At 37.3% G+C, this 16038-nt stretch overlaps 1 protein-coding gene across 5 annotated transcripts in view; it reads right to left on the bottom strand.

The window, feature by feature from the left end:
* Positions 1-618: 618 nt before the first annotated feature.
* The window catches only part of LOC139961883 (uncharacterized), an 84330-nt gene continuing 68910 nt past the window's right edge, over positions 619-16038 (bottom strand). The window contains exons 1-6 of one of the 5 annotated variants that reach the window (XM_071961502.1): positions 14456-14609; positions 6194-7091; positions 5487-5632; positions 4499-4579; positions 3653-3888; positions 621-3306 (exon numbers count right to left, since the gene is read on the bottom strand). In XM_071961502.1, coding sequence (XP_071817603.1) covers positions 3180-3306; positions 3653-3888; positions 4499-4579; positions 5487-5632; positions 6194-7046 — 1443 coding nt within the window. In that variant the 5' untranslated portion in view covers positions 7047-7091; positions 14456-14609 and the 3' untranslated portion in view covers positions 621-3179. Of the gene's footprint in view, positions 3307-3652; positions 3889-4498; positions 4580-5486; positions 5633-6193; positions 7092-8617; positions 8720-14455; positions 14610-16038 lie in introns of those variants that run through there. The other 4 variants (XM_071961504.1, XM_071961505.1, XM_071961503.1 and 1 more) reach the window with 4 other exon arrangements.

The following is a 16038-nucleotide window of genomic DNA, read 5'->3' as shown; positions in this document are numbered from 1 at the left end:
AAATGTTGCTGTCTATTATTTGATTTGCCCGAAATAGGACTGTTATTAAGAAGGCTATGAAGGAGGGTAAGCATGTGGGAGGGGGAGGTGGGGGATAGGTCTTGCTTTAAACATGCTTTGTTTCAGAGGAATTTCTGTGTAGAGTTTGTTTCTTACTAAATTTCCATCACTGCCTTTGTGATATGTCTTTGTGATATGAAAAGAAGTTACTTACACCTTCTGAGATTCATCTAAGATAATGTTTATGTTTCATATTGTATGTGCTAAACATTTGTAAGGTAAACTAGACCCCTCCAACCCCCCCCCCTGGCCCCACAAGTACTCCTTTTGATGAAGGTTGCTTCGAATTGTTGCAAATGGATAAGACAGAATCACATCACTGCCCCATCCTGATTGCATTAGAAATAACTGGATATTTTTCCAAATAGTTGGAAATGGGCAGGTCAGCTCATGTGAGCTGCTGGGTGTATTTGAAACTAAAGTTGCATTTAAAGCTAATTGTAGACCAAATTGATTGAAAAAGATGCCTCAGAACGCACCATTGAGGTCTAATTCTTAATTTTATTTTCTGATGGGTTCCCCCTCCTAGCCCCCCCCCCCCCCTCCCCCCTCCACATACATGAGCCAGCTCCATCTACACTAAGACTACGATCACAAGTTCCAATCCTAAGGCTGCTGATTTTACCTGTGATTTCACTAGCATTATATTTCCAGTGTTCGTTACATAAACTGAAGATCATATTATTTTACATCTTTAGTATTTATTAGTCAGATTAAATGAACTATCCGCTCGATAATCAACGAAACAACAATGAAAGGTTCTTAAGAAAATCGAGAAACAGTGGAAGCGATATGTTACCAGGTCTTATTTATGCTATTTGAAGTTACATATACCATAGCAAGCCACATAAGCATTCTCTCTGCTACATAACAACAACAAAATTAACATTAATCAATCGTGTAAGTTGATCTAAAAGTTCAAAATCCTGGCCAATAATTAAAAGGAATTTCTGGTTACAAAGAATGTGAAATGTTTATTGAAAAAAAGCAATATTCGACTCTGCTAGTTGAAAACCACATATCAATACCTTACCCTTAACTCGAGATACTATTTTGACTGGCTAAAACTTCAACTACTCCAGGAAGTTGCATGTCTGCAGTCAGGCGCGTAGCCAGGAGTTTACCAAGAGAGGGGCGAACATGAAGGCAAACTATCAGAGCCGTAGATTCTGCATTGAAAACTACTATCTAAGCGTAGCACCAGGCACTTCCCAGGCTTTTTAAGTTGCATCTAAGCTTGAAATTACTAGCGATATCAAAAAACATTAAAAAAATATATATGCTCAAGGGGGTGCTCAAGGGGGGGGGCGGTCGCCCCCTTCGCCCCCCCCCCCTTGGCTACGCACCTGACTGCAGGAGGAGGTCTGTGCTGTTATATGGGCAAATGTTCTTCAAAATCTGTACTTAGGTTTTTATCATCTTTTTGATTTATCCTTGAAACCTGATACATCTGGAATGTTGGCTATAAGCTGTTAAAGTTCTCAGTACTTTGAATTTCATCAAAATGTATCTTTTTTGTAGTAATATTATTGTCCTCTGTGGATGAATGATTGACTAGTTATAAAGGAATACAAAGACATTTTCAGCTGATGACATCATCCCTTCCGCTGTTGCCAGATGCATTAAAAAAATATCACAAAATTAGAAAAATTCTTATCCTCGTTATACAAACTGCTTTGAGGATTTAGTTATCCGCGCCTAAACATTTCGAAAATTTGCAGCATTTTTTTCCAAAGCAATTAACTTCAGCCACAAGATAATCCTTTTAAATCATACTATGATTGGTTTTTAAACATTTACAAATAGATTAAAATGCAAAACGAAGGTTACATGCTGAACATCTTAATTAAACATAAATGCAATGAATATTGGACATACATGCCGTGAATAATGAACATACATGCCGTGAATAAAGGATATACATGCCGTGAATAATGAACATACATGCCGTGAATAAAGGATATACATGCCATGAATGAAGGATATAATTGCCGTGAATAATGAACATACATGCCGTCGTGACTTGGCCTCAATAGACCGAGCAACAAGTACAAAAATGGAAAACGATTGGTTACGTTCGTATCGTAGTATTGTCCGAAGCCGAAGGACTTAATCAATCCCGCCATACGCCCCCCCCCCCCACCTATGACCCAGAAAACCGCTTTCTTTAATTGTTATTTAATTATGCGTTTATGTTAATCTAAAGCTAAAGGTTGCTTATTCCTTTTTTCTTCAGTATTATGTTTACAAATCGATATTCTTATATCAGGCTTACATATTAGGCTTACTTGCATTGGAGGTGCAGGTTAGCATTCAATAAAAGTGAAAAGTAAATGCATAATGGTCATTACATTCTATTCAGTCCACTTTGCATCTTCTCAGTCATTTTCTTCTCCTCCCCCCACCCCACCTCCCCTCCACCCATCTCTATCTATTCTCTCGTTGTAACCTCCATTGACAACTCTTTGCTTCTCATACTCATCTGCATTGATATCCAGGAGCCTATTCATCACCTATATCCCTTCATCTCACTCTCCATTTTCCTGTCTAATTATAATTCTATTCTATTCTGTATTTTCCAAGTAACTTGTTTGTTCCATCCATTTGACCTTACCCTGTTATCGTTGTTAGTCTGTCTCTAAAGAATATTCGTATAAGATCGAAACGTCAAAACCTGTATGGGTTATACATCAACCTCTTCATTCTAGGTTTACTACAAAAACTTGAAACTCGAGTAACATGAAGAAGAAAAAAAGATAAAATGCTTACATAGCAAAAGTCACCACTACTTCCAGCCCCCATGTATCCATCACGCCGCCTACACACCCGTTCTAGTAATGCTCTCCTCTGTACCTTACTCATGTCATTGACCCCCTCACCCCACCTCAAATCCCGATCACGCCTTCCTTCAACTAAAATACTAAAAAGATAACACATAAATGGTCACTTATGTGAAACTAATATATCTCTATATTACCACCAAACTCTCATTTTGTCTCAGTGTTAATATACGTGTCTGATTTCTGGGAATAATTTTAGCAGTTCGAATCATCATATACCTGGGAACTTAGATTAGAGGAAATAAACTAATAACTTTAAGTCTTAAAGCTGGTTTTGTTTTATTCTTCTTTTGCCTTTAACCCTAGTTTTTCCTCGTACATCTTATGAGGATCTCGGATTCTGCTCTCCTCGAGAAATTGTTCGACCTTCTCCTCGAAATGAGGACGCCACAGAGGAGAAATTAGCCTAAGGTGAAAAGGAAGTGAAAATAATATAATTGTTCACATTGGTTTTTAATTGCTAATTATTATAAATTTTACATTAATTATTAGACCTGCTCACGTTAACAGTCTATCAAGAACTAAAGAAAATCAAACATAGTATCATGATCGCATAGCCAAGTTAAGTTATATAATACTGGGCTTCAGTTCTTTGCATTCACTTTTCGCCCGGTTTTCGAGTCGACCTACACGTGTCAAATATTTCGTTAAAGTTCATGGTAAGTTATGCACACATGTGAAAAATGAAGTCTTCATAATCTGCTGCAATGTCGTTCATCGTCTTGATCAAGGTCAAAGGTTATTTCACTTACTTGTCCAAAGACTCGTAGATCACAGGAAGCAAGCACAACACGTCATCAGAGGCATACTCGATCATTTCCTCAGTTAGAGGGCGCTGTCCAAACAACTGTTCATTGTGCAGCAACTCGGCAAATTCTTCGGTCTTTTGTTCCGCTGTCAATCGGAATATCTCAAGAAGCGAAGCCAGCTTTGGTCTAAAAGGTCCCGAAAAGATGTTACACTGATCCCAAATGGTGGTGTAAGCGGCCTGTTTAACATTGAAACAAACCAGAAAATTGCTTTTTGTAAAAAAAAGAAAAAGAAGAAAGTTGCCCAAGATAGAACATTAGCCCTAAAAACCCAAAACACAACTTGATAGACTCTCAACCCCAGTACCCTTATACTGAGATTCTAACTAAGTGATCATGACGAAGTTAAGACAAGTGAGGTATCACCGCATACTGCGTATGATCATTATTAGATATCTACACAGTGTACCGTGTAGCAGTGAAGATCAGGTACTACACATGATCTTCACTTTTGTCTGTAATTGATACTGTTAAAGCAATTCAATAAGTCAATTCAACACAGCAGTGCTCTATAACTTAGCTAAACAGGTTCACATTTGATTAAGAAGTCTTCCACGGTCTCCCATATCGGGACCTCATTTATGCCACTTGTATTGTCATTGATTATTATGGCACTTATTCACTTCGGTTGTGTTGTTTGTATCTAGTCAAGATCCGGGACCTTGTTTATGCCAAAGACATTGTCTTGTTATGTCATATATTTATGACACTTATACATATTGCTCTTTGTTTACAATGTTATCCAAAGAATCTCGTGACTTGTGCAAAGGTTAAAGGTTTTAAACTTACCGAGGTATCAAAGACATTTGTCAAAGTGACGCCAAATTGGAAATAGAGGGCGCACTGATCGGATCGACAGTCATGTATGACCTGGAAAAAAGAAAGATATTGTAGTATGGTCATTTTAGCTGATCCTAATGTCGTAGACACGAGGTAAAGTAACGCTTACTGTCCACTGATTGATCAGTCCTTCTCTGTCTTCAGTTTCCCTTGGCTATTCCTCAGACCGCCAAATATTGCTTTTCACATTATCTTGCAATGGAAAGTAAATATAATCTCACTATGCTTTTCGGAGCTGCTGTTTTTCGCTCTTCCTAATGAATAAGAAGTTGACAGTCGATGTCCTTCTCTCTCTTACAAGGATCATACTAATATAGACGTACTTTATTGTCTTCTAGTTTGCCTCAGAATGCACCAAATAGGCCTCTAAAATATGCGTTTTTCCCTGGGAAGACCAACAAACCCCTCCCACATCCTAACTGTGAGTGGTATTCAAGGACCCCACAGCCGCACCCCATCATTCGTAAAGGTTTTGATCCATCTACAGTCCGTACATGTCCAAAAGGTCCATGCCCTTCTATTTAAATTAGTCGGGGAACTTTGATTTTCCCCAATTCCCCCCCCCCCCCAAACCGCTTATGAAATCCTGTGCACGATACTGTATAGACAGGGTGCATAGTCACTTTTTTTCTCTTTATTTAACAGCTTTATGATACCAGGAGAGGAAGTTTTTTATTACTCGGAATCAATCATATAATCTAGATGTCATTTAATATCAGGGATTTGCTTAACTACCTCCAGTGAATCATATTACCATGAACAGTTCGGTAACATGTTTTGAATGATCTAGACACTTTAACGCATCATGGCTGCGACAATTATTCAGTTTCATTGCAGTCCACAAACTTTTCATATATTTCTTGGAGACGAGATTACCATATCTGCTTGTCATTATAGATATGATACCGTATACGTGTACGTCTTTTGTTTTCCATACCTTTCGGATATTCGGATTTTCTAGGAGCGCCTTCAAACCTCCATGAATGAACATATCTTTCGGGTCAGGCGTTGCAAGTACATCAAACACAAAGACCTCGCCCTCTTCCGTTCCAATCTGAATCAGTGTCAATGGACCTTCCTTGCCTTTGATATAAAGGTAAAAACAGCATTATAAATTCTACATGTTTCATCATGATGTATGAACATTGAATACACAAAATGTTCATTTGAGAAGAACTGTCGGTCGAATCTCGAAACTATAAGCGCCATTGGTTAATCGACACAGCGTAATGATTGATATATGACCCAATGGCAGGTCTTTCCTCGGCCCCCTCAGCCACCTCAGCCCCCAGCCCTCTCAGCCCCATACAAGCAGACTGTGACGACATGATCATGACGATGGTATGTCTCGTTCAGTATTACAGATTTGATAGGACTCTCAGTTTATTGCTCTCACTGGCTGCATTTGCCAACTGTGTGACTCTTAAGGTATCGCACCGCATGCCATGGAAGATACCTATACAAGTGAAGCTTAGTATGGTACTGCAAAAACCCCTTCAGTGTCACATTGCCTGCCTAACGTTGTCACAACTGTCACAATGCCTGTAACCGGAACATCTATTTCGTGCAACCGAAACTTATCAACAATGTCGCCAGCCCCACTCGCCCCGCCACCCCCCCCCCCCCTTAGAGGTGTCCACTTACCAAGATTGACTCCCTCGCAGTCAATTGCGAGAATCAGCTGCCTTCCTTCTCTGGCTCTCCGTTGGAGTCTGGCTACCTCACGTTTGCATGAGTCTACATCTTCGATCACCAAAATTTCGGGAGTTCTATCACTTGTCGCGATCTTTCGCTGTTTCGTCAGGAGAGCTTTTAACTCATCTTCCGGAAAGCGATACGGAAAATAAACATGGCTGCCATTTCCCGTCACTGAGAAATACTGAGGGTAGGCGCGAAGGAATTGGAGTATGTCGTCTTTAGATCGAAAATAGGCGATGACATCGGTATATTCTTCACGACTTCGAATCACGTTGTAGAACTCTTGTATTGGGAAGTGCCCCCATTGCCCCACCAGTTTACGAAAATAATGTAAAACCTTGGCAATCAGCTCCTTCGGTGGTCCTGATCGCACTCCTGGGGAGAGAGAAAGCGCCTGCTTGCAGTAGGCCATAGAGGGAGCATATGATCTCGGTTTCTGACCAGAGGTCTTGAACGTGCCTGGTATATTTGATGGTTCCGGTTTACAGCCTCTCGGGCGAACTCCAACCACTTCCCACTGTCCATCTCGCCAGCTTAACTCTTGAGCTCTCTCTGTAGTTAGTGGAATTATTGTCGCAATTAGTGGACGGGACTTTCCGATGAATGAGTCAAAGCAAGAGACGCCCTCCAGCCGAGCTTCTAATTTCTCAGTATCCAATATTCCGCTACCGAGTTTCTTGCCGCGATGGTCTTTTAGGGAGATGATACACCTGTGAGCACGAAGATCCAAGGACCTCACTGTGCCAAATATTCCTCTTTTCACTCCTGGATTGGAGGGTTTGTTCCCTGCATTCGCCATTGTATCTAAACTTGAGAGGCTCTATTTTCAGAAATGTAGAATAACCTATATATTTAAACAGAAAAAAAAATTAAAATCGTGTTTTTGTAATAAGTTGGAGTCAGAGATCGGTTACATCCGCATCATGTAACATATTTCGTAAGATTTGACAAGGGGGCGGAAAAGGGTTCAGTCTCGAGAGGCACATGTATTGAAGGGCAGGGGGGCATGTTTGAGAAGTCCAACCAATATATACCTGTCAATTTACCAAAGAGATGGAGCCTTTCTGGGTTTTGCACCACAAATTCCAATATTTGACTGTGTTTTTTGGAAACGGACTATTTTTAAATACAATTTTTAATTGTTCAATAAAGGTGTGCTTTTCTAAATAACAATTGGGTATCAGTATATTTCAAAGTCTCACCAATTACATCATCTATTACGGTATCAATCAATCAATCAATTACTATCGATCTTCTTCAAAATTGAATGCAGTCTCTTCAGTGATAAACTAACCTCACTATTAATGCAATCATTATTCAAAGTATCATCAATAAATTTGTCAACTATCAATAAGTAAATCAGTCAATCAATCAGCATCGATCTTCCTCAATTTAACGGCCATTAATGAACGTATTCTCATTCAAATAGTGATCAACCAACCTCACCAATAATACAATCATTATTCACTCAAAGTATCATCAATAACATTATCAACTATCAATAAGTAAATCAGTCAATCAATCACAATCGATCTTCTTCAATTTAACGGCCATCAATATGAACGTTTTCCCATTCAAATAGTGATCAGCCAACCTCACCAATAATTCAATCTTTATTCACTCAAAGTATCATCAATAACATCTTCAACTATCAATAAGTAAATCAGTCAATCAATCACCATCGATCTTCTTCAATTTAACGGCCATCAATATGAACGTTTTCCCATTCAAATAGCGATCAACCAACCTCACCAATAATACAATCATTATGCACTCAAAGTATCATCAATAACATCTTCAACTATCAATAAGTAAATCAGTCAATCAATCACCATCGATCTTCTTCAATTTAACGGCCATCAATATGAACGTTTTCCCATTCAAATAGCGATCAACCAACCTCACCAATAATACAATCATTATGCACTCAAAGTATCATCAATAACATTATCAACTATCAATAAGTAAATCAGTCAATCAATCACCATCGATCTTCTTCAATTTAACGGCCATCAATATGAACGTTTTCCAATTCAAATAGCGATCAACCAACCTCACCAATAATACAATCATTATGCACTCAAAGTATCATCAATAACATTATCAACTATCAATAAGTAAATCAATCAATCAATCACCATCGATCTTCCTCAATTTTAACGGCCATTAATATGAACGTATTCCTATTCAAATAGCGATCAACCAACCTCACCAATAATACAATCATTATTCACTCAAAGTATCATCAATAACTTCATCGTTCATCAACTTGAATCAGGAAGCTAGCATTATACACATCATTCTTCCATTGTTGAATTGTTTCAACATGAGTCTATGGACGACTTAATTATTGCACATAGAGTTGCAGACCTTAGGACCTTTGAAACAGATACAATACTGCATGGATTTCAAACGATTTACAGGAATGCTGAGAGATTTGTTGAATATTGTGTTGTGGTTGTGTGCGGCGGACGGTTGAAAAAAAGATAGGTTGAAACAGTTAGTAGGTATAACCCCATCACAAAATTAGAACATCAAGGTGGCCGTTTTGTATTTGTTGATAAAGATTGATGGTGTTGTGTTTGACGAAAAGGGGATAACTCTAAGAAAGAGAGTCCTTTGAAATGTAACCAACTGCCATATTTTGAAAAACATGAAGTCTCTGCAGTCGAGTAGGAGAGTTGTTGGCCCAGTCAGAATTACAGTGACATAAATAAGGTAAGATAATGGTGTTATTATCTGTAGAAGGGAAAGTTCTTTTTGACAGTTGAAATCTCAGACGGTTCAGAATACCGACTTCTTGAGAAACCTTCCTGCACACATATCGTCAATGTGATGATGTGAAGTTAAGTTTATCATCAAATTTGATATGTTTGTTGCAAATCATAATCCCTTGCACTTGCAGCTGGTGGAAATGTGCACCGTATCCCGGAGACACAACTTTCCTATGCGGTTTACAAGCGGTTTGGGATGGGAAGAGTACTTTGTACAGGATTCATGCTAGAGAGACGGTGAGGTGCCGAGAGATAGAGAGAGAGAGGTGCAGGAGAGAGGTGCATGGAGAGAGGCGTGAAGAGAGGTGCAGAGAGGTGCAGAGAGGTGCAGAGAGGTGCAGAGATGGAGAGATGGAGAGATGGGTGCAGAGAGGTGGAGAGAGAAGGAGGTGCAGAGAGGTGCAGGAGAGAGGTGCGTGGAGAGAGGTGCAGAGAGAGTTGCAGAGATAGAGAGAGGTGCAGAAAGATATGTGGGTGGAGAGAGGTGCAGAGAGGGAGGGGTGCATAGAGATGGGTGGAGAGTGAGTAATTGTCACCAAACTGCTTGAGACAGATTTTATATTTCAACTCTATTCAGTGTTCAATGTTCAATTAACTTGTCCGTCCGTCTAAGTTACTTGTGTCCCTTTTCTTTCTTCGCTTTCGTCTTCCTCTGAAGATGGACAAGCTAGGATCGAAACGTTTACGGTTGGCCACAGTGGAAAAAATTCGTGATTTTTTATGCTGACATTAATTTTTTATTTATATTTTTTTATGCTGACATAAATTCCATTTATGGCATATATTCAAATTAATTCAGGCATAAAATGGATTTCATGAGGGCATATAGTCGATTTTAAGCTGATATATATTCGATTTAATGCTAGCATATATTAGATTTAATGTCAGCATATATTCGATTTAATGCTGACATATATTCGACCAATGAGAATGCAGGAATATTATGTCTACATATAATCACTTCCGACAACAATTCAGCCACGTCCGACAATAATTCAGTATTAGCCAATCACCGCTCTTGTTAGATACTCTACACTAACAGGCGGGATAATCATACTATATATAGCCTAGATAAAGGCAAACTATACTACAACAAGCTCAGGCCTAACGTTAGACGCTTTCTTATCATAGATGTAGGCGGCTAGCTCACATAGGCGTAGGAGGCGGGGGGGCTGGGGACTGCAGCCCCCCCCAACCAATTTTTTTTGGTGAAAATTCTAGCAATATGCTGAGAATTTTTTGGGCACCTACTAAAAGGAAAATAATTTGCAATGTGTTTTTCACAGTGGCGTAGGAAGGTACTTTTGAGTGGGGGGGCTGAAGACTGATGGCCGGCCTGGGGGAGGGGTCTAAGGGGAGGGGGTGTGCCCCTCCCCTTTGGAATTTTTTGCATTTCCAGGTGGCCTCAGATGCAATTTGGTGCTCCAAATGAGATTTTTTTCTCATTTGGAAATGAAAAAGGGGTGACTTGCGAACCGGGGGGGCGGAATGATACTTCCGCCCCTCCACATTTTTCACTGGGGGGCTGGCGCCCCCCCCCCCAGCCCCCCCCCCCCCGGTTCCTACGCCCTTGATGCTGAGTAACTGGTGACAATCTGCATTTTATAACCAGCGCCGTGATCCATTTCTAACAAGACCGGGGATTGGCTGTTGAATTGTCGTCGAAAGTGATTATATGCAGACATATATTCCTGCATGCTCATTGGTCGAATAGATCAGCTTTAAATCGAATTTATGTCAGCATTAAATCGAATATCCTATGCTGATATTAAATTGATTTAATGCAAGAATTAATTTGAATATAGGCCTATGTCTTAGTGTATGAATTCCCGAATTTTGTCCATTGTGGCCAACCATATATACGTCAGGCACTATACCGTTTTTATACACATATCTTTCATTAATAGACTAAGGAGTACCCAATCATTTGTAATTAATGACGTGATTGAGCTAAAAGTTATTGTGACCGAACTTACTACCCAATACAGCTTCCATGATCACTCATCATAGGCCTATATAAAAAAAAGTGACATTTCGTGAAATAATCTTACGTCATTCATTGGTAAAATGATCTTTGTATTCAAAAAGATAATTGCATCACCACACTCTTTGTTTAACTGATAACTATATATGAGTTATATTTTTGACCGTTTGGAATTCCCCTTACTTTAATATTAGATCCATACCAATATAATATGTGTGAAATTTCGAACATAGGCTAATGTCAAAGATCTGATAGATAATACAGAACACGTATAGCGAACACAAAGTAAATACCAGAATATGAAGTAAAAAAAGAAAGAAAATAACATTGCAAAGTGAATCATTGAAATTGATGGAATCCTTTGGTACCGGATACTCGATGTATCGATAAGGTATACATGAACACACCATAAAGAAATCTAACACAAGGAACCACGGAAACGCCGAACAATCCGAGGTTTGTAACTAAATAGCCGATTATTTATTTAAAGGATAACAATAGGGACAGAAAGTATATTGTAGACCATTAAATCTCACTATTATCAGCTCCATGTTGTATTTCTCTATACTGACGAACTTTAATTTGTGAGAAATTATCCTTTAACAAAGTGAGGTTCATCGTTTAAAGTGACTGGACTGTATAGTCTAAGAAACAAAAATAATTTTAATTTTGTCGAGTTGACAAGTTATACGATAATTGTAGAATTGTTACGTTGTACGTAGCAAAATATGATCATATTTTAGCTATGCTGTCGTGTTATACTGACACACTAAGTCTACAACTTGAATTTACATTCAGCAACACCGTGCATTTATCACGTAATTCCCCCCCATTACGCAATGAATGACAACTGAGTACAATCAACATAGGCTACTTGAGCGAAGAAGTGTAGTTCCGTTTGGAATTCTCCCCAAGTTGTAATATTAGATCCATATATGCACAATGTGATATAGGTCTTCGGTATCTATGCACAATATGATATACGATATGCTATTTATAAAACCAAGTTCGTTTAACCTTTTCGTTGTTAGCTACGTCGGTGCCAGTAGAGCAATGTTTTATGTTTGTTTTATTAGACAAACAAACGGTTTACATATATAGATACTACATATAGTTAGAAATGTAACGTAATATGTTATTGTATGGTAAGGCCTCTATGTAGTTTATCCCCTAATTTTGAAATTAACGGAAACATAATTAGTCCATTATATGGAAATCAATTATAGACACGTATATTAATTTTTTTCTATAAATATTTGATATGTTAAACAATATGAGATATTTAATTAATTTGGTACTTTATATATTGTACACAAAAATATCACCTGAAGCCGAAAATTAAATTAACCGAAAAACTACACAAAAGGGGTTGCAAAGGGCAAAGAAAATAATAATAATAATAAAAAATCATAATTAGTAAACACGTGAAACATAAAACTGTTTTTAATTAGACGATCTACAGCTCTCTGTGTACTTGCTTGATTTTCAATTAAAACAAGAAATGTTTTTACCGCTAAACATAAGAGGGTTGGCAGTACAAAGGAAAGCCGAAACTTTAGTTATTGTCTTTACATTTTTTCAGCAACCTCTAAAACAATTTTTGTTTTCTCGCTTACTTGAAGATCTTACAAGATCTTACAAGATCTCATGTTTGTTTTGAACTGGAAGTTGATTAAAATCCATTATTAATATATAAAATACTTATTTATTAATAGGAATGTAAAACATTATCATTAAACTGAAAGTATAGACAAACATGATAGAAGAATAAAATAATCATAGTTAAACAAATCATTGCAGATCTAAAAATTGTATAAAAAGATTTTACAAGAATTGAGAACTAAAGCATCGTTCAAATTCAGTTGTTTATTCAAATCCTAAAAATGAATTATTTCAGCAAAATATAAGTTTAATTTTTTGACAAATTCTTACTAGAAATTGACCCAATTGCCCACCATTTGGGGAATTGTTTTAGTGTTTTCGAAAATACAATAAACTTTGGCTCTTTCAAACGAGAATGTTACACTACTATATTAATATTATAGATGGATATGCTCTTTGCTAATCGATTGAAAACATTCTAGTTAACAAAGTTAGAAAGAGCAAAGACTAAAACTCTATATAAGCAATAATATATATTACTATAATATGTTCATACAAATGACGTAATAGTTAGCTTAACTAAACCCCCTTCCCTCCCCCCCCCAAAAAAAAAACTACCGGTATTTCATGTTCGAATTTTACCATACAAAACTGACCGTTATACTATTGAAAGCACCAGAGGGGTGCACCATGGTCCTACCTGTGAGTATAACATCCCTATATGTACTCCTATGGGTTGGCACAACTTTGTAAAGAAGTGGTACCCGCGATTTAGATATATATAATTAAATGTTTGTTACTTAATCTTACTTACGTTATCTAAAAATTTCTTTTTCTTTAAAATCTAGTGAAAAGAATTAGTTTAAGAATATGTCTTCAATGTATTATTTTCGAAATTTCACAACAGTAATGCTTTCACTATCGGTGGCAAACAGGTGTCTCGCCATTAGCATGCAGTATAGCCAAGCTTTACTTATGTCTTAATGTATTTTTAACAATTTTAATTAAAAAAAAAAATTCACTTGACTGCTCTGGTTCGTTGGAGCGAGTGGTGGTGGTGGGTGTGGGAGGGAATGGGGGCTAGACGATGTTCATTGTATTTTAATGAATTTTTACTTAAAAATGTACATCGTTTTAGAAAAATAATTTGAGATTAGGTTAACTAGCAGTGTGCCGACAGATCATGATGACTTTGCATTAAATGGCTGTCTGAATTGTGAGTTCTACATTTTTCTTAACATCGTTTTCAAAATAATGTCGTGAATAGTATAAAATTACAATAAACATTTTAAGTTTGAAAACAAACATCGGTATGGATAATTAATGGTATATAGAGTTTTATAAGCTGATAAACGTGAAAGCAACTGATACGGATGTGTTTTGTAAATGTTACAAATGAAACGTCCAAGCTAAGACAGACTCATATGCTTATTTGCTTGTCCAACGTCCATGTTTTTCTAAAAGCTGTACATAATTATACTGAACATGTCGTGTACAAAACTGCTTATATTCGAGTCATATTTACAATTTTAATTGAATTAGAAGCTAATATTAAAACTAAGTTAACTATGATAACAACCAATAATCAATTATCCATTATTATGGATAATATTTACATATTTTATCATTCCGTGTAAATATTTTGGCCGATAAAAAAGGTTTTTATATATATGATTACATTATGTGAATTTTCCATTGTATATTTAAGTGTTTTAATGTTCACCGTTGTAACGGTTCAGTACAATCTTAATCATATTTTTGCCGGCGCGTAATTATTATTCTTTTTATTGATAAATAGTGTCAACATAGTAACGAAATCAAAACAAGAGGAAAATGTAATATACTTACTAAGATAGTCGTAGGTTGAAACAGCAACTGTATAATGACCATTATAAGCTACAACTGGATATTTAAATACACTTGTTGTTGACAATATGTTGTGCAATAGCGTTTGGAATTTTCCCGATGAATAATAATAGCCAAAGTTACCAATTTGAACTACATTTACCGGATGACATTATTCCCACGCAACTATCTCTGAATGAGGAAGTGGGGGAGGGGGCGATCGAATTATGTAAGTGGACGCAGCTATAAACAATACAGAGTATTATGAGAAACAATTGTAGTATCAAGTCAAGCCCGGTTATTGGAAGAGATATTTCTGTGTATATATAGGGGTCAGGGTGGGTGAGAGGACGAGAGAATCAAGGGCAGGGGCAGAATGGGGACACAGGGATGCCCCCACAGTGCACATTGTTCCTTAATTAAAAGTTACCCTGTTTTTTAATGGAAATGAATGTACTCTCTTTCCATGTTTGTAATATTCTAAAGGTATCCCTATGTTTTATTTTTGGTAAACTGTAAGTGCCCTTTTGTTGACAAACATTCCAGAAGAAATATGTATCATGACAAGTCAACTCATGCACTTATATTTACCTTCAATGTGTAAGTTCGCTATAGGATTAATTATACGTCGGGAAATTTTGAAAATGTTCAGCAGTTCACTCAAGCAAATCAAAGTCCCATACCCACTGTCCCGCGAAATTTTTGCCACCCCTCGAAAATAGAACACCCTCCCCGTGCCACGCACACACAAGCTCGCATACACGCACACACACACAATGCACAGCAGCAACCTCACTACCTAACAGAAATTCACATTTAACATTAATCATTTAATCTCTTATCGAATATGATACTATAAACAAAAGATTCTTAGGCTATAGATTATACTGTATAGCTACGGTATACGTCAAAGATCATGCAATACATATCATATTTAATCAATTTAAGTTAAACATTTATTTTCTCAGATAGTAATAACTATCACATTATCACAGGCGTGACGTCAGAGCATTGTCAACTAATAAAAGCTGGTACAATATAAGCATGGTGACGTACTGATTGGTTAGCAAGTTCTTTTTTATGATTTTAATGAATTTACTCTTGACGTGGAACCCCTTGTTTATTATTATCATGCAGTAAGAATTCGCGACATGAATGTAAGCATCACTTTTGAAACAAAACCAACGTAACCTACATCAAACGAACATGACCAAGCATTCGTAAATCCGAACATTTTAAGTTTATGCAGTTATGCAGTAATGAAAGGATATTGATTATCAGAATACTTTGACACAATATTTAGCTTCATACATTCCATTATTCAAACGCGTAGATATACGTCAACATACGTGAGTGCTTTACAGATCTTCCTAATCACGTGTACCGAGTTTACGCTTCCTTGGTTATGTAAATAGCAGCTTACACGAAGATTATGTGTCAGTTTCAAAGAAGTTGTCTAAATATATATATTTTCGTCACACCGGATGTTGCTTGTACTGTTAGCCAACCGATTCGCACAGAGATTACAGTAACTACTGTAAATCTTAAAATTTTGTACCACAGTAAATACTGGGTTGTGCTGACAA

Source organism: Apostichopus japonicus, chromosome 20 (genome assembly GCF_037975245.1).
Source record: "Apostichopus japonicus isolate 1M-3 chromosome 20, ASM3797524v1, whole genome shotgun sequence".
Taxonomy (NCBI): domain Eukaryota; kingdom Metazoa; phylum Echinodermata; class Holothuroidea; order Aspidochirotida; family Stichopodidae; genus Apostichopus; species Apostichopus japonicus.
Note: the sequence above shows the minus strand (reverse complement) of the source record. Positions and strands in the feature narration are given on the sequence as shown.